Source organism: Miniopterus natalensis, chromosome 18 (genome assembly GCF_054644295.1).
Source record: "Miniopterus natalensis isolate mMinNat1 chromosome 18, mMinNat1.hap1, whole genome shotgun sequence".
NCBI lineage: Eukaryota > Metazoa > Chordata > Mammalia > Chiroptera > Miniopteridae > Miniopterus > Miniopterus natalensis.
In genome coordinates this window covers 12,863,403-12,886,409 of record NC_142098.1, presented here as the reverse complement: position 1 = coordinate 12,886,409, position 23,007 = coordinate 12,863,403, and the positions used below count along the sequence as shown (strand labels likewise).

The window sequence follows — 23,007 nt, the reverse complement described above, 5'->3', positions numbered from 1 at the left end:
GTATGTGATGACTCTGCTGTCAGCAGTGCCAGATTTTGTTTTTTTAAAAAATATTTGTATTCATTTTTAGAGCGAGAGGAAGGGAGAGGGAGAGAGAGAGAGCAACATTGATGTGAGAGTGCAAGATTAATCGGCTGCCTCCTGCACACCCTTTACTGGGATCGATCCGGGGATGTGCCCTCACTGGGAATGGGCCCAGCAACCTTTTGGTGCATGGGATGGTGCCTCTCAGTCTCAATTGAGCCACACCGGCCAGGGCCAGAAGTGCCAGATTTTAACTGTAGCTTCTGGTTGTCTCTTTAAAATAATGACTAACCTTTGTGATATTGAATGGACAAAGGGGAGAAGTCTTTTGAAAGTCGTCAGATAATTATTACTGTCCAAACTTTGTCATCAAGTCCCACCACCCTGCTGGATGCAGTGATGTCCACGTTTGTCAGATCACTGTCCAAGTCTTGGACCCCCGCGTGCTCTTGGACTGTGGAAGGATGCTGCAGGATTCACACCAGTCCTTCTCTAAACCATGGTTTTCTGATGTTACAATGAAGTTAAAGTTCATGACCTCACCTGTGGTTCTGCACCCTTCTGAGTGTGACAGCATCATTCCTGATGATTATGAAGGGACTCCCACTGGCTCTCACTGTGACTGAGCCATGGAGGCACTGCACATCTGTCCCTTATTGCTTTTTGCACTGAAGACAGAGACCACCTTTTTGGGAAGGCTTGAGCCCACCAGGAAGCATTTAGCCCACCAGGAAGCATTTACCAGATGGCATCTTCCTCTGAGCTGAACCTCTCTGTGCTGCCATGAAAAGAGCTGCTTCCGCCCTAGGATTTACTCATGCCCAGAATCCCTGACTGAAGGCCTCTTGTTGGGCTAGGCGAGTAGCAAACAAGCCTCTGTGTGCACAGACACAACTGGTCATTCTCAGCCCTTCAGCTGTGTCTGAAGAGTCTTTGTTACTCCTTGGGGAAGAGCAGTGTCTATTCACTGAAGTACAGAGCGCAGAGCAGATGCTGTGCTGGTCGTGGGAAAAGCTCAGAGGAAGAGAAGTCCCTAGCTCATGGGTCAGGCAGAGTAGGCCCTGCAGAACCGCCAGACCATGTGGGAATGGCACCTGCATCTAAGAGCGCTGGGCCCAGCTGAGCAAACTGCAGACAGTCACTTGCAGCTTGATGCCCTGACCGGGAATCAAACTGTGATTTCCTGGATCACAGGTCAATGCTCAACTGCTGAGCCATGCCAGCCGGGCAGGCAGTCCCCCTTTTTACAGTTTGATTGCCAGAAAGAAGGCTTTGCACTAAGTGCCCTGTGTGAGGGATGTGTTTGTCCGAACCTCTGTGTTACAAAGTGTGGGAGGACGTAAGCTCTGATCCTCCATGGAGTCCTTAGAAACCCCTACTGTGCATGTGGCCTTTTCCATTTTTTATCTTATTTTAGAGAGAGAGAAACTTTGATGTGAGAGAGGAACATTGATTGGCTGCTTCCCGCACACCCCGTACCGAGGATTAAGCTTGAAATCCAGGCATGTGCCCTGACCAGGAATTGAACCAGTGACCTCGTGGTTCATGGAATAATGCTTAACTAACTGAGCCACTCCAGCCAGGCTGGCCTTTTCCATTTTAATCTAGGACCCATTTTACATTAATACTTGTTTAAGCCGTGAAGTTCCTTTTTTTAAAAAATTTATTTCAGAGAGGAAGGGAGTGAGAGACATCAGTTTGTTGTTTTACTCATTTATGCATTCACTGGTTGATTCTTGTATGTGCCCTGACCCGAGATTGAACCTGCAACCTAGGCAAATCAGGATTATACTCTAACCAACTGAGCTACCCAGCCAGGGCCATCAAAACATAAAATTTCAAAAACAAAACCCTAGGAGGTCTACACCCTGTGGTCCATATGACCAGGCCCTGGAGCAAGGGGTCCATACAAAGTTCTAAACCTTACATACTCCAAATGTATTTCTCTACATTCAGAGAAACATCATATAACTTAAATTGAAAATAAATTCATACCATCTAATATCCCCGATTGCTTCATAAGGATGTTTTTGCAGTTGCAGATCTGGGCCATTCATTGGGATGGTTTCTGGTCATTGGGATGATTTCTGGACTTTTAGATTCTCCTGTGAGAAACCTGGGGCAGAAAACCCAGGCCTTCAGACCAGGTGTTAGAGGTAGAAAGTCTCAGATGTCCCTGTGGTGGTCACTGTGGCTCAAGGAAATGCAGTGATGAAGCATAAGAGGAGGGCCCTTGCTCCCAGGTCCCTCCAGGGGTGCTGTGTAGACTTAGAGGATCGCCGTGGATAGCAGAGCCCAGGTTCCCATCAGGGGGAAGTAAAACTGGCGGGTTCTTGCTCTCACGGTGATCTTGGTAGAAAGCTCTCGGAAGGATCAATCCTGGGTCAGTGTTTGTAGTCCTCTCTCAGGGACTCTGGAAAGATATCTCTCCTGCCCTGTGTCTTGAACCCTATGGGGAAGCCCACAGTAATGGGGGTCTCCACCATAAAGGCTGCTGTCTGTCCCTCAGGAATGGGCACCACCGACCATGTCATCGTCCTGGCATCCACCAATCGAGCTGACATTTTGGACAATGCTCTGCTGAGGCCAGGCCGACTGGACCGACATGTCTTCATCGACCTCCCCACACTGCAGGTCTGTGTGGCCTCTGGATGCCCTCCTTGGCCCAGATGCAGCTGCTGCTTACCTCTGGTGCTTGTCTGTCCAGACTTTCTGTGGCTCACCGCTCTTCTCATCGTTTTGCAGCTTGTTTTTTGTTTACCCGCATTGTTTTTCCCTTTATCCTTAAGTATCTAGGGTTGAATGGACTGGGCTCAGTTGAGTTTTGTAGCATGTTTTTTGGAGAGCCTCAGAATTCTCATCCTGACCAGCTCAAGTCCTTGCTGTCACATAGTTGTGGAGCATGAGCTGTGCAGCTGCCCTGAAAGCAGGTTGGAAGGGGGTGGAAGACCTAGTGGCCTCTCGGCCCCACCAGCCTCCTTCATCTTGGTCCTCTGGTTGGATGTCCACCTCTGGGTGGCCAGGCCTTTGTGGTGGCCCCTGAGGGAGCAGGAACCCAGTGTGTAGTGATAAAAGGATCATGTGTGTGATGGAGACCACCATGGGTAGGGACAGGGTTTGGAGGGTGAACCTAACGGTTGGCTAGTTGGTTACTGTTCCTGTAGGTAACATGTGGGGGCACAGGGCTGTGGTTTGTGCACACCTAGTGCTCATTCTGGGTTCTCCTCTCAAACTGCTGCTTCATGTAAGAAATGGAGTGAGGCTGCCCTCTGACATGGCTTCTGGAGGCGTGGCTGTCCCTCTCCCTGACTGTAGGAAACGTTTACACATCAGGATGTACGTGAATCCAAGGTTCTAAAAAATGACTTTGTTATTTTGATGCCCTTTATTTTCTATTCTGTTTCCTTTTTTTCCTTTTCATTTTGCAATGCTGCTTGCAACTCTAAATTGTTTTCACAAACTATGGTCATGACTAATGTTGAAGAAACTCTGGAGCGTGCCTCTCAAGTGGCTCCTGTCTACCACGTAGGCAGACGTGCTGGCCCACACTTGTGTCTCCTCCCCTGTCTTTGGTAGGAAAGGCGGGAGATATTCGAGCAGCACCTGAAGAGCCTGAAGCTGACCCAGGCCAGCAGCTTTTACTCACAGCGTCTGGCGGAGCTCACACCGGGGTTCAGCGGTATGGGAACTGGTTCTTGGTCCTGAGGGCAGAGGGCAGGTGGTCTTTCCTGCATGCACACACTAGTGCAGGCCTCCCCCAGCTGCCCTCCTTCCCCTCCTCTGGGCAGGACAGCCTGGTTGGGAGGGAGGTTGTGCACACAGAGCAGGCAGGAGATAGAAGAACTGCACAGCCCTTTACTTTTCCTCCCCCACTGGTGGAAAACCCAACACTGGTTCTGTCGCCTGCATTTAGACTGCCCCATGTCTGTGTCCCCACTATGGGCAGTCCTAGAACTTCTGCCTTTAGGGCTCTCCACACAGGCTCTACTGTTCCTGTCCATCTTGGATCATGAGATTCTGCTCCTCCCACCAGGTGCTGCCATGGCTAAGCCTTGTCACTGCCCAGGTGTACCACTGCCCTCCCTCACGGTCTGTTTTAATTCATAAACACAGGCATTACAAATCAAGATTTTGGGGGAAGCATTTTTTCAGTCGGTTGAGTTTTTGCTTCCTGGTAGTTGTCATCAGTTTGGCCTAAATAAACTCATAAAATTTTAATGAAACAAAATTATTTTTCCCATATATAAAGGGCAATGTACATTTTTTCTTTCGATTTTTTTTTTTAATGTCCTTAACTAGAATCTTTTGGATACTAGACAACCTTTAATTTTTAATTTTTAATTTTTTTGGCAGGAAACCCCATTAATTTTTATTTTGTTTTTTAATACGTTTTCTTTTTTATTGATTTTAGATAGAGAGGAAGAGAGCGGGAGAGATAGAAACATCAACCTGCTTCCTCCTGCACACCCCCTACTGGGGATGGAGCCCGCAACCTGGGCATGTGCCCTGACTGGGAATCAAACTGGTCACCTCTTGGTGTGTGATACAGCGTTCATCCAACTGAGCCACATCAGTCAGGCTATCTGTTGTTTTTAATTCTCACGGATACTTTTTTTGATTTTTAGAGCGAGAGGAAGGGGCAGAGGCAGAGAAACATCGATGTGAGAGAGAAATATCTATCTGTTGCCTCCCATTTGCTCCCTGGACCAGGGGTCAAACCCACAACCTTGGTATGTGCCCTGACTGGGAATCGAACCTTCATCCTTTTGGTGTATAAGACGATGCTCCAAGTAACTGAGCCCCCTGGCCAGGGCAAATTTCCTATCCATCAGTGTACACATGAGTTATTATATTAGGTGGAATAAAGCACCACATGGTACATGGAAGTGTGCTGATAACAGCTATGTAGTAAAGCAGTGGTGAAGGCAGAAAGACTGAAAGGTGTTCGAGTGGATGTGAAGAGGGGGTTCCTTGGGTCTGATAGAGCCGGAGCACTGGTGCTCGCCCCCACCACGCCTTCGCCCCTTGACCCCCTTCATCTGTTTATGCGATCATCCTTCCCTTTCCTCCTCTCAATCCCGGAGGGAGCAGAGCCAACACCCCTGCCATCCCCTGTTTTGCTCACAGGTGCTGACATCGCCAACATCTGTAACGAGGCTGCTCTGCACGCTGCACGGGAAGGGCACACGTCTGTTCACACGTTTAACTTTGAGTACGCTGTGGAGCGTGTCATTGCGGGTATGAGGCATGAATTCCAAAAGTGAACTCGGAGGGTGGGATGGAGGGGGCAAGTCAGGTTTAGATGTCACATGGTGAACCTTATCAGCAAGGAATCATTGGACGAGAGGAAAATGCGTGAAGTATTTCTATTTTTTATAAGTCAGGTCTCGACAGTATGACTTAAAACACTGCAAATTTGCTTAAGAGCAGACACTTTTCAAATAGAAATATAAAAGGATCTTGAAGACCCTCATGTGAGTGGGGCTCAGCCCATTAGCCCTCTTGTGGTGCCTGAGAGCCAGCTGCAAATGGACAGTCCACTGTGCATGTCATCCGGGGTCTGCACTGCTGATGCCCAAGGGGAATGTCGGCTGAGGGCTGTGCTCTCCCGGTCAGCTCCATCTCTGCTGAAGCTCCTGTGCTATACTTGGGACAAGAATGGGAGAGGTGTTTGCGTAGTGAGGGGCTGGGTGCTTCTGTCAGTGCTTAGCCATTACCGCTCAAAGTGGGATCAGTGGACTTCTAAGAGGAGAGCAGGACTGAAGCTGAGAGAGAGCACCTAGAAGCTTTCGTAACTCCATGGGCAATATCCAGACATGAGTAGTGCATCTTGTTCCTGAACAGGGTTCAGAACAAAAGTGCTGTCCCAGATGCTAAAAATTTAAAACAGGGAAACTGGTCCTTCCTACAGATCTTTGAGAAGCATGGGCCCTGTGTGTAGGTATTGAGCTCTCGGTCATAAATGTCCCTATGAGAAGTACGTTCCCATCACCCTCAGTCTGAGTTAAAATCTAGGACAAATTCCACTAGGTGCCTAGGCTGCAGCTTGGGAGAGGGGTGAACTTGTGTGGATAGAAGGAACTGTAATTGTTGTTTCTTACTATAAATTTTGGTTTTGCATAAGTCATTTATTTTTACATGGAAATTGATAAACTTACAGTAATATCAAAGCAGGAAAGACCAAGGAAAATACTAACAATACTATTCCTGGTACATGCCCCTCTCCATGTATGCGGTGCTTAGAACAAGACAAGCTCCCTTGTCCTTACTTTGGTGGGGACTGCCTGAGCTGGAACACGTTTGTGTCTAGGTAAAGCCCATTTGTGAGGCTGTGATCTCATGTTTAGAGGCTCATAAAATCAGCTCTGGTTGAAATGATTCATCTGCCACAGCCAACGCATCTTAGAAGAATTTATAACCTTATGGCAAATGTGGTGGATGATCCTAGTAGCATGGTATAGTAAATACCCTGAACCTAGAGCTTGTTCAAGTTGCATAAAATGGAAAGTTGGTGTTTGGAAAATTTGGGACAGTGAGTGAAACCTTATCAGTAATTTGAACAGGTGAAATGTAAGGTAAAGTCACCAAGGCAGGAGGTCGTCAACTCTAAGGGTGAAAGAGCTGTAGAGTCACTGGGGCTGCAGTTACCCCTTCTAGTTTTGGGAGAAGAGCCAACAAGAAACCTGGAACTTTGGAGTGGACCCCACACTAAGTTCCTGTAAGCCCTGCAGCTCCACCCACAAAGCCTGCAGGAGCTGTTTGAATTTTTCCACCATTTGTGGAAGGGTGACAAACATGGCCCCTCCAGCACCTCTCATACCTAATGAGTTTCCCTTCGAATTGGAGTAATGGTGAGGAATAGTCGTGCATGGGGTCAGCTTGGGGCAGAAACACAGGCGGTGACCATCCCTTGAGGATCTCGCCTTAACAGCGTGGTAAAAAACTTTCAAGGCCGAGCAAGGAAGGTTCCTGTATGCTTACATAGGATTATTGGTGGGCCTGAACTCAGAGGCCTGGGCATTCTTTCAGGGACGGCCAAAAAGAGCAAGATCCTCTCCAAGGAAGAGCAGAAGGTGGTTGCGTTTCATGAGTCAGGCCACGCTTTGGTTGGCTGGCTGCTGGAGCACACGGAGGCTGTGATGAAGGTAAGGTGTCTGGGGTCTTAGAGGATGGGGCCCTTGAACAAAGCTGACTGTGGGAGCACCACGTGTTTGTGCTTGGTGAAGAGAAAGCACAGCCTGTGGTCAACCTGGGAACAGGTGGAAGGTGACTATGCAGGATCCCTCATCTGGGAAGCTAGGGCCGGATGAGGTCTTACATCTAAACCAGTTGGGTCCAGTTATGGGCATGACCATTTGAAAGCCACATGATTATTTTGGGTCTTGCTTCCCATCTGTAGTCAGTCTTGGAATTAAGAACTGCCAGCTCTAAAATACGTTGACCTAATGATTCCTAATCTTTAAAAAGAAATGAGTTTAGTACACTTTTTTTTTTTTTTTTTAAATATATTTTTATTGATTTAAGAGACAGGAAAGGAGAGGGAGCAAGTGAGATAGAAACATCAATGATGAGAGAGTCATTGATCAGCTGTCTAGCCCGCAACTCGTTCATGTGCCCTGACCAGGGATCGAACCCCGATTGCCTGGATCCTAGGTCAACGCTGAACCGCTGAGCCACGCCCGGCCAGGCCACACTTTTTAAAAAACACTACTCTTGTAGACATTTGTGAGTTTGATGAAAATTTATTTGTATCAAATGGTAATATCATAGTTGCCCCAAAATACGTGGATTCGTGACCATGAGATCCTTAAATGACCATTAAGGAAAATGTAAATGTTTGAGATGCAGGTGTCCAGTCCGTAAAGGTGAGGGCATGGGTTGTAATTGTACCCCCCACCAGAGCCAGTGGGGCCACTGGGAGCCCATGCAGATGGTTTGATTTCACCAGCTGGGAAGGAGCTGCATCGCCTTCCCTAAGGCCTAAACATGGGAACAGTGTAGCAGTTGGCAGCCTGGTGATTTGTTAGTGATTTGTTTTGTTTTCAATCCCCACCCAAGGATATTTTTTCCATTGCTTTTCAGAGAGAGTGGAAGGTGGGTGTGGGGGAGAGAAAGAAAGAGAAACATCAGTGTGAGAAAGATACATGGACTGGTTGCCTCCCACAGGTACCTAAACCAGGGCCGGGGATTGAACCTGCAACTGAGGTATGTGCTCTTGGCTGGAATCGAACCTGGGACCCTTCAGTCCCAGGACCGATGCTCTAACCACTGAGCCAAACTGGCTGGGGCATGTATGTTAGTGTTTAATGTCTGACAATCAGTGGTAGTGTAGCAAAGTAGATTGCTTTTTGTTTTTTTGTTGTTATTTACTGATTTGAGAGAAAGAGAAACATCGATTTATTGCTCCACTTACTTATGCATTATTGGTTGCTTCTTGAATGTGCCCTGATCAGGACTAGAACATGTCGGGTCGATGCTCTAAGCAACTGAGCTACCCGGCTGGGGCCACAAAGTAGATTGCTAGTCTGGGTTGTTTAATTATGTCCTGTTGAATAGGCCAGTTCCTTTCATATGCTCATAAGAGGCCTGAATCTAGTGTTTTGTGACAGACATAAGGGGATGCAGCAGTCGCTTATGTAGGTGATTGGGACTGGGCACAGGGTAAGGCAGGTGGAACAGTCATTTAGGGTGTGATATTTATGGAACACTAAAACATTCAGTAGTCAAGATAAATATTTTAATGCAATATCAACAAAATAAATATTAATGCAGAAAAATCCACAGTGAAGTAAATATCACTATTTTTTTAAAATATATCTTTTTCTTTACTATATCTTTATTGATTTCAGAGAGAGGAAAGGAGAGGGAAAAAGAGAGATAGAAACATCAATGATGAAAGAATCATTGATTGAGCCCATAACCCGGGAATGTGCCCTGACCGGGAATCAAACCCTGATTGCCTGGATCCTAGGTGGACGCTCAACCCCTGAGCCACACCTGGCCGGGCTATCTTTATTGATTTCAGAGAGAGGAAGGGAGAGGGAGAGAGAGAGATAGAAACATCAATGATGAGAGTGTCATTGATCGGCTGCAGCCCGCAACCCGGGCATGTGCCCTGACCAAGAATCAAACCCTGATCTCCTGGATCCTAGGTCGACGCTCAACCGCTGAGCCATGCCCGGCTGGGCAACATCACAATTTAAAAGTTCCTCTTCTCAGAATTTTTGCTTTACTTGATGGCTGAAAGTCATAAATCAGTTATAATGAGAAAACCTCTGTCATGAGGCTCATACTTTGCTAGGGAAAGATGAAGTTCCCATTGCTGTTTGGTTGTTATTTCTAGCCTTTTAAATTGTAGTTTACTTTAGTGTTAGATTTTAAGTTTCCCTTTCTGATTCTCAGGGCACTGTGAGGTGGTTCTCTTGCTGCCATAACCCTCAGAAATGGCACCTGCAGCCCAAGTCTCTCCTTGTTGCTCAGGAGCAGGCCTTGTCCTGCTGGAGCTGTACAAACACCTGGTGCTGGGCTCTGGGGTGAGGCTAAGGCAAGGATAGTTTCCATGTCCCCACATAACCTCTTGGTCAGGGGGCCATGGTGGGGGCGGTCCTTGGTGGCGTTGGTCCTGCACTTCCTGGTTGGTTCACCTAAGAGCTCCTGTCTTGGTGCTTCTTCACTTCACATATACCTAGTAATGTGCAAGGAAGACCACCCACAGTGTGTGAACCTTCTCGTTAATAATAGTATCTTATTATTATTAAATAGGGATAGTGCAGATTTGCTTGATGGCTGTAAAGCCCTCTGATTAAAGATCTCACATTTCCCACCTTCATCTTTAAAGCCCACATCCTGCCCTAACTTGGGCCACCTGACGTTCTGCAGGTCTCCATCACGCCTCGGACAAATGCTGCACTAGGCTTTGCTCAGATGCTCCCAAGAGATCAGCACCTCTTCACCAAGGAGCAGCTGTTTGAGCGGATGTGCATGGCCCTGGGTGGCCGCGTGTCAGAGGCCATCTCCTTCAACAAAGTCACTTCTGGTGAGGAGCTGGCCCTGCAGGGTCTGCACTTCTCACAGTGCTTTTACATCCATTATCCCTCTGCATGGGGGCAGGCTGGGGGGAGTAAATCTGATAAAAGGATTTGAGTAGTAGGATGCAAACATACTTTGAATTTCATTAAGTGTTTTTTAAAAGATGAGCTGTGGTCAAAGGAGATTTGAAACTAAGCAAGACTTTTAAAATAATTTGTTGCAAAAACATGTAGACTATAAATGCATTTAACTGGTTAATTATTGGTAATTCAAGCAACTTCACTGTTCTCAAGCTGTCATTTCACCGGGATGGCCAGAGAGCAGGCAGGAGACTTGTCCTGCTTGATCCCAGACTTTGGGTTCAGTGTTGACAAGTGTTCCTTGTGCACACCTGGACTCGTGCTGGAGAACTGCTGGTGAAGTGAATGCAAATAGGCACCCCGACTAGCTTCTTATTTTTAAAATTTTTATTTATTGCTTTGAGAGAGAACAAGGGGGGCTGGAGAGGGAGACAGAGACAGACATCGATTTGTTGTTCCACTTATTTATGCATTGCAGTCATTGGTTGATTCTTATATGAGCCCCAACCGGGGATTGAACCCATAACCTTGGCATGTCAGGATGACGCTCTAAACAACTGAGCTACCTCGCCAGGGCCAGAGTAATTTTTTAGATAAAAGAGCATTTTTAAAAGTTTTGAGTCTCTCTTTTTTAAGGAACAGTAACAGGATACAGTTGTCCCCTGGGGACTCTATATCTGCTGTCAGGCCCAGGTGTTTGCCAGTGGGGTCCCCAGGGTGCTCTGACTTTGCACCCCCAGCAAAGAACCCTTTTCTTGACCCCACACTCCAGGGGCGCAGGATGACCTGAGGAAGGTCACTCGTATTGCCTACTCCATGGTGAAGCAGTTTGGGATGGCACCCAGCATTGGGCCTGTCTCCTTCCCTGAGGCTCAGGAGGGCCTTGCAGGCATTGGACGGCGACCCTTCAGCCAGGGCCTCCAACAGATGATGGACCACGTAAGTGCATAGCCCTCACTGCTACACCTTGCACCAGCCCCTGCTCCATCCCACCCCACAGTGGTAGTAGGGGGCAGGTCTCTGTATTCAGAGGAGGCCTCTCACTGTGCCCTGTCCAGGAACCCCCACATTGTGGCTGTTCCTCCTGGCTTCTGTTGTCACTCTGACCTGCTGAGTGTGTGTTCTTAGATAAGGACCTGTGTGGCTCCTGATGAAACTGTAGATGATGGGAAACTGGGAAGAATATCAAATAAATGCATCCAATGACAGAGCCAGTGTCAGTGGTCCCTGTGGCCAGCAGGGACATGCTGCATTGTCCACAGGGGACTGGGCCAGGACAATGTCCAGCCCATGTGGGGCAGCTCTAGTTGGCCTGGTACATGAGCATGAGGCAGCTGTGGGCATGGAGGACAGATGCAGGGTCCTTGATCTCCAGGAGACGGTGGGGCATCTCCAGGTGTGAGTCACTTCTGTGGGCAAGCATCCTGACCTAGGGCATTCCCAGGGGTGGGATGGGGGCCTGAAACTGTTGGCAGCTGAGCTGTCCTGGTCATTGTGAGACACAAAAGGCTGTGTTTCTTTGGTGTACTTCGGTGTCAGAACCACCCTATAGATGACACTGTGAATCGTGGTCAGCTATTCTCATTACAGATCTCCTCTCATTTGCAGGAAGCTCGAATGCTGGTGGCTAAGGCCTATAGGCACACTGAGAAGGTGCTGCAGGACAATCTGGACAAGCTGCAGGCGGTGAGACGGTGCTCTCTGACCTGCAGGCATCTGCCTGTCTCTCCAGAAGTTGTGTGTGTGGGTGCTGACACTACGCTGTGCTGACGCGGCTGCTCACCCTTTTATGGAATACTTCAAATGAGCACAAAACTTTCTTTTTTAACTTTTTGAAATTGATTTTTAGCGAGAGGGGGCTGGAAGGTGGGGGGAGAGAAACATCCATTTGTTGTTCCACTTATTTATGCATCATTGGTTGATTCTTATACGTGCCCTGACTGGGGATTGAATCTTCAACCTTGGTATATCTGGATGATGCTCTAACCAACTGAGCTACCCTGGCCAGGGCTCAAATGAACACAGAAATTTAGAAAACAACATACCAAATACATGTTGCACCCAGCTCAGCTGAAACCTAATATTGTCCATTCTTTTTAGCATTTTATTATGAACATGTCAGTGTTAAGCCAGTTCCTTCAAAGTAGAAGCAATTATTGTTTGGTAAATTTTGTTTATTTTTTTTCTACTCAAATTTTTCCTGAAAATTTAAAAATCAGTTTTAAAGTTTAGAATAGTTGTAGATTTACAGAAAAGTGACAAATATAGTAGAGAGAGTTCCCTTATACCCCACTCCCAGTTCTCTCTCTCAACATCTTCCACTAATATGTTGTATTTTTCACAACTTAGTGAACCAATATTGATACATTAACCAGATTTCCTTAGCTTTTCCATAATGTCCTTTTCCTGCTGCTTCCCCCCTTCCCTCCACGTTGACATTTAATCATGCCTCCTTAGGCTCCTCTTGGCTAGGACAGTTCCTCACTTTGCTGTTGTTGATGGCCTGCCATGGCAGTGCGAGGAGGATGGGTCTGGTGTTCTCACAGTAAGACTATGTGTTGGGTTTGGGGTCACCTCTTGACCCCAGAGGTGAAGTTACAGTGCCCTAGTACAGGTGGGCAGCTCTTGGTGGACAGGCTGTTTCATTAATGTGAGGCTCTGCCAGCTGGGAGTTGCGCGTGTGGGGTCCTCCAAGTGTTGCCACTTACTAGCAGCACTAGCCTTCCCCAGAATTGTGGGCAGTGTAGAATGTCAGGCCTTCCCAACCTGCTGAGGCATAAACTGCCATTAACAAGGTCCTTTGGTGTCACATGTGTACATTGTCGCTGCTGCTGGGCAGGACTTGGGCTCCCTGTGCTGGGCTGAGGATGTCCTGCCTCATTTGCCCTGTGATCATGATCCACTCACATCATCGGTGGGGTACAGTGCTTAGCAATATCTTAGAGCAGCCACACAGAGCAAGTGGTGACCCCAGTTTGGGGGTGACAGAAACCAGTCCTGGTGGCTGTGGCAACATTCCTTGTAGTGGGGACTGAGCAGCAGCATTTGACTGCTGGCACAGGACACTCACAGGATTCACTCAGCATGTTTTCCATGACTGTATTTAGAGAGGCAGAGGCCCCCTTCCTGAACTGTGAGGTCCCCCCAGCTCACACTGTAGCACCAGCACTCCTCAAGTTCCAGCCAGGGTGTTCTGCATTTTAGCCCCCTGCCCCCATACAGACACCCACATCTTGTTTGGTAAAGGAAATCGAAGTTGCACAAAATAAGCAGGGATTTGGAAGGGAAGCAGAAAATTAATGAGGCTGCAGCTGGGAAATCATCGCCAAGGTTGAGACAGGGAGCGATTCTTTGCTTAAGCTGCCTGTGTGTGCCACTTCCCTGGGAAAGTGGCCTGTCTGGGGGCATCCTGCTCACAGACACCCCTTCCTGGGAGGCTGAGGGGCCCCCTCTCTCTGTGCTCTGCTTTCAAAAGGTTCATCTGTGTCCTTGTTCTCCAAGGTTCACACACTGCCCTCTGTCCCTCCTAGCTGGCGAATGCCCTGCTGGAAAAGGAAGTGATCAACTACGAGGACATCGAGGCCCTCATCGGGCCCCCACCTCATGGGCCCAAGAAGATGATCGCACCTCTGAAATGGAGTGACACCGAGAGGGAGAAGCAGGATGCTGGGGAGGAGGAGGCACCTCAGCAGCCCCAACTTCGAGGGGAGGAACCGTCTTGGCCCAAATAGCTGGAGCTCATTAATGGTGCCTGTGGGGACCCAGGGAGTGAACTCTTTACTTAGCTGGCCCCCAAGTTCCTTTTCACCTGAGACTTGTACCTCATAGCCCTCACTGGTTCCTGGTGAAGGGCTTTTGAGATCTATTGGTCTCTCTGCCTGTGATTAGTAAAGACTTTGCAGAGGTGAATGATTTAGTTTTGCTTTTGTAGATCATTTTCCCCCACGGGGAGGGTTGTCAGTGGTTGTTACAGGTGCACATGTAGTTCCTAGGTTTATGACACTTGTCTTGTGGGTGTGGGGTGGATGTAGGGGCAGCCCAGAAGTCAGGCTCATGCTGGGGCTTGTGCAGGGGCTCTTCCCAGCTCCTGTAACTTTGTCAGCATGCTAAACAGGATCCACGATGAAAAGACACTGAGTGAATGTCCCCGTCCTCACTCATCAATGGGGTTACAGAAGAGGGGACAGGCACTGGGCTCTAAAGGATTAAAACACTGCCATCTACTGCCATGCAGACTGGTGCATGCAAGAACCTCTCCTCACTGGTCTGGTGGCACCATGTGGGGGATACTTGAGGAGTGTTGATACTTTATGATGGAAAATCCAACTTTGTACCATGTTATCAGCTCTAACCCAGAGAGGCTGTTGGGTTTGTCCTGGGTGACTGGATTATGTGTTTGCAGGTTATAATTTCAGCAACTGAAGAGCCCCCTTTGTAGGAATCTGGGATAAAGGACCAAGGTTACCCCATCACTGCAAGTCAGACAAGTGCACTAAGCTCCCATCTCCCTGGGGGTGTGCAGCATGTAGATGGCAGTAGATGGCAGCTCCTACCTGCTGCTGCTCTCATCACTGCAATTATGGGTATTTCCTGACAGAATGATTGTTCTGTTGCTACTCCCACATTGTGCCAAGGAAATGCCTGCTAAGCTGTAGGTGGGCAGATGCTGGTGTGGTTACACACCTGAGGGGGGCAGCTCTGAGGGCACTGGCTTTTTGAGGACACCTTTTCCCCAGTTCTCCAAATTCATTTCCAAAGTCTGTGGCATCTTTGCCTGAGGGCAGTATCCTTTGTAACCTGTAAAGGTGGATATGGCAAGCTCATCCCTTGTATTTTATTCATTAAAATGACCCATGTCTGTATATCTTTTGGGAAATCATTTGCTGAGAGCCAGAAGATGCTTAGCCAGGAATAGGATGTACATGGCATGAAAGGGCTGCCTTGCTATAGTGGGGGAAGGTACAGCTTGCTTCCCAGCATTTGCTGGTATGAGTAGGCTCATGGAGGGCGGTGCTTGTGCTCTGATTGATATGAGCTGTTTGCAGACTTTGGCGCTCTGGTCAAATTATGTCACCTCCCTGTCATGAGACACATGACATTTCAGAGTGCCAGGAATTACACCTCCTCTGCGCTCTCATGTGCAGATGATGTTCACACCTCCTATATTAAAAAAATTTTTTTTGTTAATTCTCACCTGAGGATATTTTTTCCATTGATTTTTATAGAGAAAGTAGAAGGGAAGGAGGGGTGGAAAGAGAGGGAAGGGAAGGGGAGGGGAGGGGAGGGGAGGGGGGGAGGGAGGGAGGGGGGAGGGAGGGAGGGGGGAAGGGAACATCAATGTGAGAAAGACACATCAATTGGTTGTCTCCCGCACATGCCCCGACCGGGGCCAGGGTTTGAACCTGCAACCCAGGTTCATGCCCTTGACCAGGAATCAAACCCATGACCCTTTGGTGTGCAGGCCGACGCTCTAACCACTGAGTACACTGGCCAGGGCTCACACCATCTTTAAAGAGGATCCTAGAGGTGAAGAGGCTTCAACAACAGTACATGGTCCCTAGAGCAGCCAAACCAAATTGGGCAACCTGTGTGCTTAATGCTGGGAAGGAAACCCTGACCCTCTGCCCGTCAGAGCTAGTATATCATGGTGATTATAACTTCTGGAACTGTCTTTGTCTAAGGTACCTGAGACTTCCTCACTGAGATAAACACATGTTCCTTAAACAAACATGTATATTGAACACAATCAGAGTCGCAAGAGATCATTAAATAAAAAGTTAACTTGTTCTTAATACAAATTGTTCTTCACTCTGATCTATACTCATAAATAAATGTGTTTTGCTTTATAAAAAATTTATTGCGGTATAATTGACATACATTAATGTATATGACAATGATTCGATATTTGTGTATATTGCAAAATGATAGGCACAGTAAGTCTGGCTAACATTCGACATCACACATAGTTACAGGGTCTTTTCTCCTTGTGATGAGAACTTTTAAGATTCACTCTCTTAACAACTTTTAAAACATTTATGATTATGATAATGTACTTCTATTTGTCTTTCACTGACATTAGTTTCTCATATTACAGGAACCTTTGAGTTAGCCTCCATCTGATTTATGTGTAGGCCATGATTTTGGAAGGTTGATAGACTGGATGGTGTTGAGTTCTGTGATGAAGCAGGGTAACATCATCCTGTTCGAGTTATTAAGCTACTCTTTGCCTCAGTTAACCATCAGCCCAAATTTATAGGACAAAATTAACATGCTAAGTTTTGCAAAGTGCTATAGGGATGACTCTTTTCTCCAAAAACACTGTCAGATCACTTTGCTGTTATGATAATTTTAAAAACAAATCAAGACTGTGTGTCTGAAAGGGTTCCAGAAGCTATTGTTGACTGTCTTAGATTTCTTTGATGCTGACCCTCAAAGCACTGGATAGAGGAGGTCAGTCAGGTGCAGGTGTACAATTAGCAGGCACTGCCATGAGTAATTGGGGCTCAGTCTTGCAAGAAAATTCTGGGTGTGCAGAATATACTCCCACACCTCCAAGGGTACATATCCAGGAATCCTTCGCCCCCTTAGTTGAGCACTACTTCCAGGGGCATTAGCCCTTCCAGGCCTAACTCTGGGACAAAAGCCCTTTTTTGTTCACAGGCTGTGGCTGTGCCAAGGGACAAAGGCTGTCACTACACCTAAAGACTTTTAAAACATTTGGGCCAGCCAAGTCTTTGTATCAGAAGGACTCCTTCATGACAGTTCACTTCTTTAACTTTTCCCAGTGGGAAAGCTGAGCATGTTTTCAGCAGAATTTTCCTATCAGAACTTTTTTTGGCTTGCTATTTTGCAAACTTTTCAAAGGAAATAAGTATGGAGTATTCAAGCATGAAAAACTGGATTCTGTGTCTAACTTGGTTATGTGAAGCAGAGTAAGGTCCTCAAATGATAACTTCACCTTATTATACCACTAACTATATTCTGAACAGTGTTTCCAATTTCAGGCCTCTAACCCCCACCCAGTGACCCAGGAGAGCTTCTTAACGGGGAGTAGCTGGAGCTCAGGTGGAGGTGAGGGTTAGGGCAGGAGTTGCATGAATCTCTGGATCTGAAAAATTGGGAATGGAGACAAGAGTGAGGTATCTTGGTCCATGGTGAGATCATTGAAAGGGGTCTGAGAAATTTTAAAGAAAGTATGGCTGCTATTGCCTGTTTCATAATTAAACTTGTCTATTAAGTGGCACAGTCAAGGTTTGAACTTCCCATGTAGGCTCAGTGTATTTGTCTGGACAGACTGTGTATGCCTCATCTGTTACACGTGTTCTGTCCCCCTGATTAAACTTTGTAATTCCTCAGTGAATCCCAACCTGATTTTTCTGACACCCAAGGCTGTCCCAATAGGACATCAGCAACCTGTTTACTCAGTGCAGGGCACAGGCCTCCAAATTTCTCATTTTCTGTCATAAAACTCTTAAAATGTTAGGTTTTGCTAGGAGGAAGACTGGTGATTGGAGTGAGGGTGGGAATGAAAAAGGGTTACTGGGATGTAAAGGCGTACAGAGAGCGGTGGGATACTGGTGAGTCCTCAGACTCGTCCTGGAGAACACGAGACGCGCAGGGCACGGGTTACAGATGGATGCCTGGCTGCCTAATGTTTTCGAAGATGTTCGTCTCTATACACGGCGCCAAGTGTGACGTCTGCAGTCGGCCAAGTGGATCTTAGGGCCACTACATACCACAGGCTGCCCTCCCTCAGAGGAGTTACCCGATCCCTCCGCCGAGCTGAGACGGCTGTACGTACGATTCCATGTGGAAATGCACGTGAAGTACTGGCTGCCCGCCTACAGCAACTGTTCCGTGCCTAAAGAAAGCAGCACAAATGTACCAAGTGGACGAGAAGGAACAAAAACTGGGACACGAAGGACGCGGCTTTAGGTGTCGGGAAAACGGAGACCTGCAGGGGTAGAAGCTGCAATGGCCCCGCGCGGCGGGGAGTTCGCCCAGCCCGCGTCACGAGCTTGGCTGGACCAGAGGCAGCGAGGGCGGCTGGGAGTGCGCTTACATCACTTCCGTAATTCCCGGCTCTGATTGGTCAGGATGCCCCACAGCTTCTGATTGGCCGGGCCCACTGCCATCCCACAGTACTTTGCGGCGCCACTTTCTTTCCGGTGGCCGTTCTCCTTAGGAGAAGGTGGGTATGCGGCGTAAGGCAGCTGGCGGTGGAGGCTATCGGGCGCCATCGGGCTCCATCCGCTGCCATCGGTGTCGGGCCGCGCCACAGATGGCGTCGGGCCGTAGCCCGGCTCTGTGGGTGTGCCGTCCGGACGGAGAACTCGGATCCTGACTGGCTTTTCTCCCTAGGCCCGTAGGCAGCAGCCATGGCGCCCAGCCGAAATGGCATGATCCTAAAGCCCCACTTCCACAAGGACTGGCAGCGGCGCGTTGCCACGTGGTTTAACCAGCCGGCGCGGAAAATCCGCAGGTGAGCGGGGCGCGTGGAGCGCACAGCCAGGTGACGACAGGGGCCGGTATCGCTGTACCCTGGGATGCAAGTGCACTTGAGCCCTTTAACCATGTGGTAACCTTGGGGCTCTTGCAGCTCCACGTTAGAGCCGACGTTGTAATGGTGTGGTTGGGAGCGAACGGGTGGCGACTTTAGGCTTGGGGTCGCAGGCGGGCGGCGTTGTCTGCGCGCTCCGCGTCCCCGCCTTGGTGCGGGATAGTAGACGACACGCCCGAATGAGATCTGCTTTCCGGCGCGGTAACTGCTACCTGGCTTCTGTCTGCTCAGACGCAAGGCCCGGCAAGCCAAAGCGCGCCGTATCGCCCCTCGCCCCGCTTCCGGACCCATCCGACCTATAGTGAGATGCCCCACGGTGAGGTACCACACCAAAGTGCGAGCCGGCAGGGGCTTCAGCCTGGAGGAGTTAAGGGTGAGTATCCATAAAACCGCATTATCAGAGACGCTAAATTTTGCCTTCTGGGCTCACAGTCAAATGATGACATTCTCCGGAATCGCTGTACTGCCTTGATGAAAGTACATTTGAACCCTTTCCATCTGACGACTGAGCCCTTTCATTAGGGTGTGGAGATTAGAGGCTCCTTGGGATTTCATTTGTGTCTGTCTCCGCGGGCAGGTGGCCGGCATCCACAAAAAAGTGGCCCGGACCATTGGGATCTCGGTGGATCCGAGGAGGCGGAACAAGTCCACCGAGTCCCTGCAGGCCAACGTGCAGCGGCTGAAGGAGTACCGCTCCAAGCTCATCCTGTTCCCCAGGAAGCCCTCAGCTCCCAAGAAGGGAGACAGCTCGGTGAGTACAGTGCTCTGGGATTCTGGTGGGATAGGGGTTAGGGAGGTCTCAGAGACTGCCAGAGTGGGGAGACTTGGAAGTGGCGTTCGTCTCGGGGTCCAGCTAGGGTGAAAAGGAAAACGTTCGCCTGTAGCCCTTTTATCCCCCAAAATTTGGCCCTCGTGTCTTGGTAGTAGAGAATTGTTATCCAGAAGAAAGATCCTAAGAATTCCAAAATTAATCCATCAAAACTGCCAAGGTTCACTCTTGTGCTCAGATACTTTTTTTTGGGGGGGGGGGGCAATTGCAAAAGCTGTTTGACGTGGGAGGCGGTTTTTTAAAATTGGAAGTGTTTTGCTCTCTCAAACACTTCATATACAACACAAATGTTTCTAAAGAAAAACATTTTCTTTTTTCCCCCCGCAATCTTTTATTTATTGATTCTTATAAAGAGAAACATCAGTTTGTTATTCCACTTGTTGATGCATTCATTGGTTGATTTTTGTTAATCCTCACCTAAGGATATTTTTTCCATTTTTTTTTTTTTTTCTTAGAGTGAAAAGGGAAGAGAGGGAGAGAGAAGCATAGATGTGAGAAAAGACACAATGATTGGTTGCCTCCCCCATGCTCCCAACCAACCAGGCTGGGATGGAACCTCTAACCCAGATACATGCCTTTGATCAACATTTGAACCCAAGACCCTTTAGTGCACAGGCCCGTGCTCTTAATCACTGTGAAGGCCATTGGTTGATTCTTGTATGTGCCTTGGCCAAAGATCAAACCCACAACCTTGGTATATCAGGAGGATGTTGTAACCAACTGAACTATCTATCTCGCCAGGGTTCTAGAACAACCTTCTAGAACGAAGTTGACAGTGTCCATTCACATGGGCTTCCTGGGAGTTGGTTTGGGGAGTGGCTTTGTGCTCTTTCGCATGTGCCGGTGTCTCTGTCAGTTAGATAGAAACAGGAATTTGGTGACATTATTTGGCAGACAGTCACCCAGGGAGAGATGTGGGGCTGGCTTAGAGGGTTATAAGCTTGGGGCCTTTAGGGAAATGAGCTGACTCTCCCTTCTCATAACATACAGGCTGAGGAACTCAAGTTGGCCACCCAGCTGACAGGACCAGTCATGCCTATACGGAACGTAAGTGGAGGTGTTGGGATTATGCCACATGAATGTTTCTTGGGGTGGGGATTGGTTTGAGGCAAGAGCATCCTGCATTTGGGCGGGCAGTTTATAGATTCCCAATTTTTGCTCCCTCTTGAACATCCTGCATTCTTAACAGACTCCTTGAGGGGAGGACCTTGTCTTCTCTGTATCTCTTTTTAAAATACATATATTTTTACTGATTGGGGGGGTGAAGGAGAGAGAGAGAAACAGCAACTGGCGGCCTCCTGCACGCCCCCCACTGGGGATCGAGCCCGCAACCCAGGCATGTACCCTGTCTGGGAATCAAACCAGCAACCTCCTGGCACATGGGACAATGCTCAATCCACTGAGCCACACTGGCCAGGCTTGTCTTATCTTTTGAGGAAACTGGGGACCCACACTTTGCATCCTTTGTTGGGTTCTTTTTCCCTCCTGGCTGTTTTGAAAGCTCGGTGTATTTGTTGATTTTGTAAATTGTCCATCAAGTGACTGGGCCCTTGAGGTTCCTCTAGGAGAGAGGCAGTGGGCTCAAGCCTTCCTTTGTGTTCAAGCACAGCACTCCACCCATCCTTAATTTTTAAGGAGGTTGCTTCTGCCTCTACTCTGAGTTTGGGTCTTTTTCTAAATCCAGAGGTTATCTCTTCTTTGGTGGCCTCTTTGTAGCCTTTCAGCATTACTTGAATCGCCCTCCAAGATCTCTCCAGGTTCTGCTGACATTTGGGTTCTAAGCCTTGTCCCAGGCCTCAGTGCAGGTGAGGGTTTGACCTCCTGTGCTCCTTCCAGGTCTACAAGAAGGAGAAAGCCAGGGTCATTACGGAGGAGGAGAAGAACTTCAAGGCCTTTGCCAGTCTTCGCATGGCCCGCGCCAATGCCCGGCTCTTTGGCATCAGGGCGAAGAGAGCCAAGGAAGCTGCAGAACAGGATGTCGAAAAGAAAAAATAAAGTGCTGTTGGCAACTTGTGATAAATCTGCCTGCAGTCTCCATGTGATGTCTGTATAAGGAATTGGGGGTGGGGCAGGGAATGAGGGCGTTCTTCAAGGCAGCCCAGAGGACAGATTGCATCCTACTTCCTATATTTTAGGACTACTGTTTGATTGGTTGATGAATAATTTAATCTGTGGCAAAATTAAAAATCCTAGTTTTTAAGTCACGTTGCCTTTTTTGTTGTTTAAACTAGAGTAGTTCCTAGTTATTTTAGGGCCTCAGCCTTGCTTTGATTCACACCTAGATTCTTCCTGGGCTTGTCTGTACCTCTGCTGTGCTGAGGAGCCACAGCAGACTTGTAGGGGCTTGCGTGCTCTGGTGCAGAAGGTCATCCTCTGATTGTCCCTTCAAGCGACTGCCTGCTTGGCCGTGAAGTGGCAGCCTGAGTATTCCACTGCCCACCCCAGAGGGAGGCTAGTACCCAGCCAGGTGGTCCTCTTGTGGGCAAGCACTGCTTTACCTGTATGCTTGATGGCAGCATGGTGCCCAGGTTTCTTTGAAACCAGAGATTGGTTTCTCTACAAGTGAGATGTTCAGATAAGGCCCCATTCTTGTCCCTGGTCACAGCAGCGTCTGCTGTGTGAGAGAAGCAGCCCTTTAAATACCTAAAACAGTTCATAAGGTGCCAATTTCCATGGAAATTGTGTCCTATATAGAAGTCAGTTGAGGTGGAGGTGTTGGGATTTGAGCCTAAGCTGTGTCCCTAACACTCCATCTGTGAAAGGAAATGTGGAATGTCCCTGCCTCTGAATGGCCTGGTGGCACCTGTTCTATGTTACTTTGTGCTTGAGGGCCTGGTTAGGAGTTAGAATAACATAGGTAGCTCTGTTGTGCCAGAGCCCTGGCTGTGGTCTTCACAGGCTTGAAGCACAGGGGCCTCCAGGTGGGCGTGCAAGGCAGAGCTGCCTCTCACCCCTACACTGAGTTCTGCCTTGGTGGGTGAGAGGAAGAAACCCCTGCTTCCCCTCAGACATGGCTTCCACATTCAGTCACCTGTGCACGCCTCTCCACCTTGTGCCACCAGCTAGACCCCACCAGAATGTAGTGTCTTCTGAGTGCCAGGAGCAAGCCTAGCATGTGGTTGGGTGTGGAACCCATGCTTTAAGACCCTGTCACATGGTCCTTTATCTACACTTCTGTGTAATCTGGCCATGCCCAGTAGTGGTGGCAGCATCACAGTGTCATGTTGAATAAGCTGCTTTTCTGGGCCCTTTTCCTCCCTTTGTACTGTTCAGTAAGCAGGGACGGGCCCTTACCCCCCAGCAGGTAAGCTGGATGTGCCACCTGGCAAAGCCAGGTAGGAAGTAGGCCTAAATCCTGTGATCAGATGGGCTTGGGAAGGTGCTAGACCCCAGTTCTCCGGAATCTGCTTGGTCAACTAAAATCCCTGACCTGATCCGAGATTCCCCTGCAGTCTAGGAATGCTCTTGGTGGTGGGTTCATAGGT

The 23,007-nt window shown here is 48.4% G+C and overlaps 2 protein-coding genes and 1 non-coding gene across 5 annotated transcripts in view; all 3 read left to right on the top strand.

Moving 5' to 3' along the window:
• SPG7 (SPG7 matrix AAA peptidase subunit, paraplegin) overlaps positions 1–14,356 on the top strand; it is a 32,329-nt gene extending 17,973 nt beyond the window's left edge. For 2 of the 3 annotated variants that reach the window (XM_016221056.2, XM_016221054.2), the window contains 8 exons: positions 2,534–2,658; positions 3,601–3,703; positions 5,152–5,262; positions 7,054–7,169; positions 9,904–10,060; positions 10,906–11,072; positions 11,742–11,819; positions 13,664–14,356. In XM_016221056.2, the coding sequence (XP_016076542.2) occupies positions 2,534–2,658; positions 3,601–3,703; positions 5,152–5,262; positions 7,054–7,169; positions 9,904–10,060; positions 10,906–11,072; positions 11,742–11,819; positions 13,664–13,864 (1,058 nt within the window). In that variant the 3' untranslated portion in view covers positions 13,865–14,356. The remainder of the gene's footprint in view (positions 1–2,533; positions 2,659–3,600; positions 3,704–5,151; positions 5,263–7,053; positions 7,170–9,903; positions 10,061–10,905; positions 11,073–11,741; positions 11,820–13,663) is intronic. The other variant, XM_016221057.2, reaches the window with a different exon arrangement.
• Positions 14,357–18,330: 3,974 nt separating this feature from the next.
• RPL13 (ribosomal protein L13) lies at positions 18,331–21,722 on the top strand. Its single transcript, XM_016221081.2, has 5 exons — positions 18,331–18,615; positions 18,925–19,066; positions 19,271–19,444; positions 20,513–20,569; positions 21,359–21,722. Exons 1-5 carry the CDS (start codon positions 18,512–18,514, stop codon positions 21,515–21,517), a joined length of 636 nt encoding a protein of 211 aa, XP_016076567.1. The 5' UTR covers positions 18,331–18,511; the 3' UTR covers positions 21,518–21,722.
• Positions 19,131–19,213, top strand: LOC148091004 (small nucleolar RNA MBII-202). Its single transcript, XR_015716083.1, has one exon. It is a non-coding gene; the product is annotated as a small nucleolar RNA MBII-202 (small nucleolar RNA).
• Positions 21,723–23,007: the final 1,285 nt, after the last annotated feature.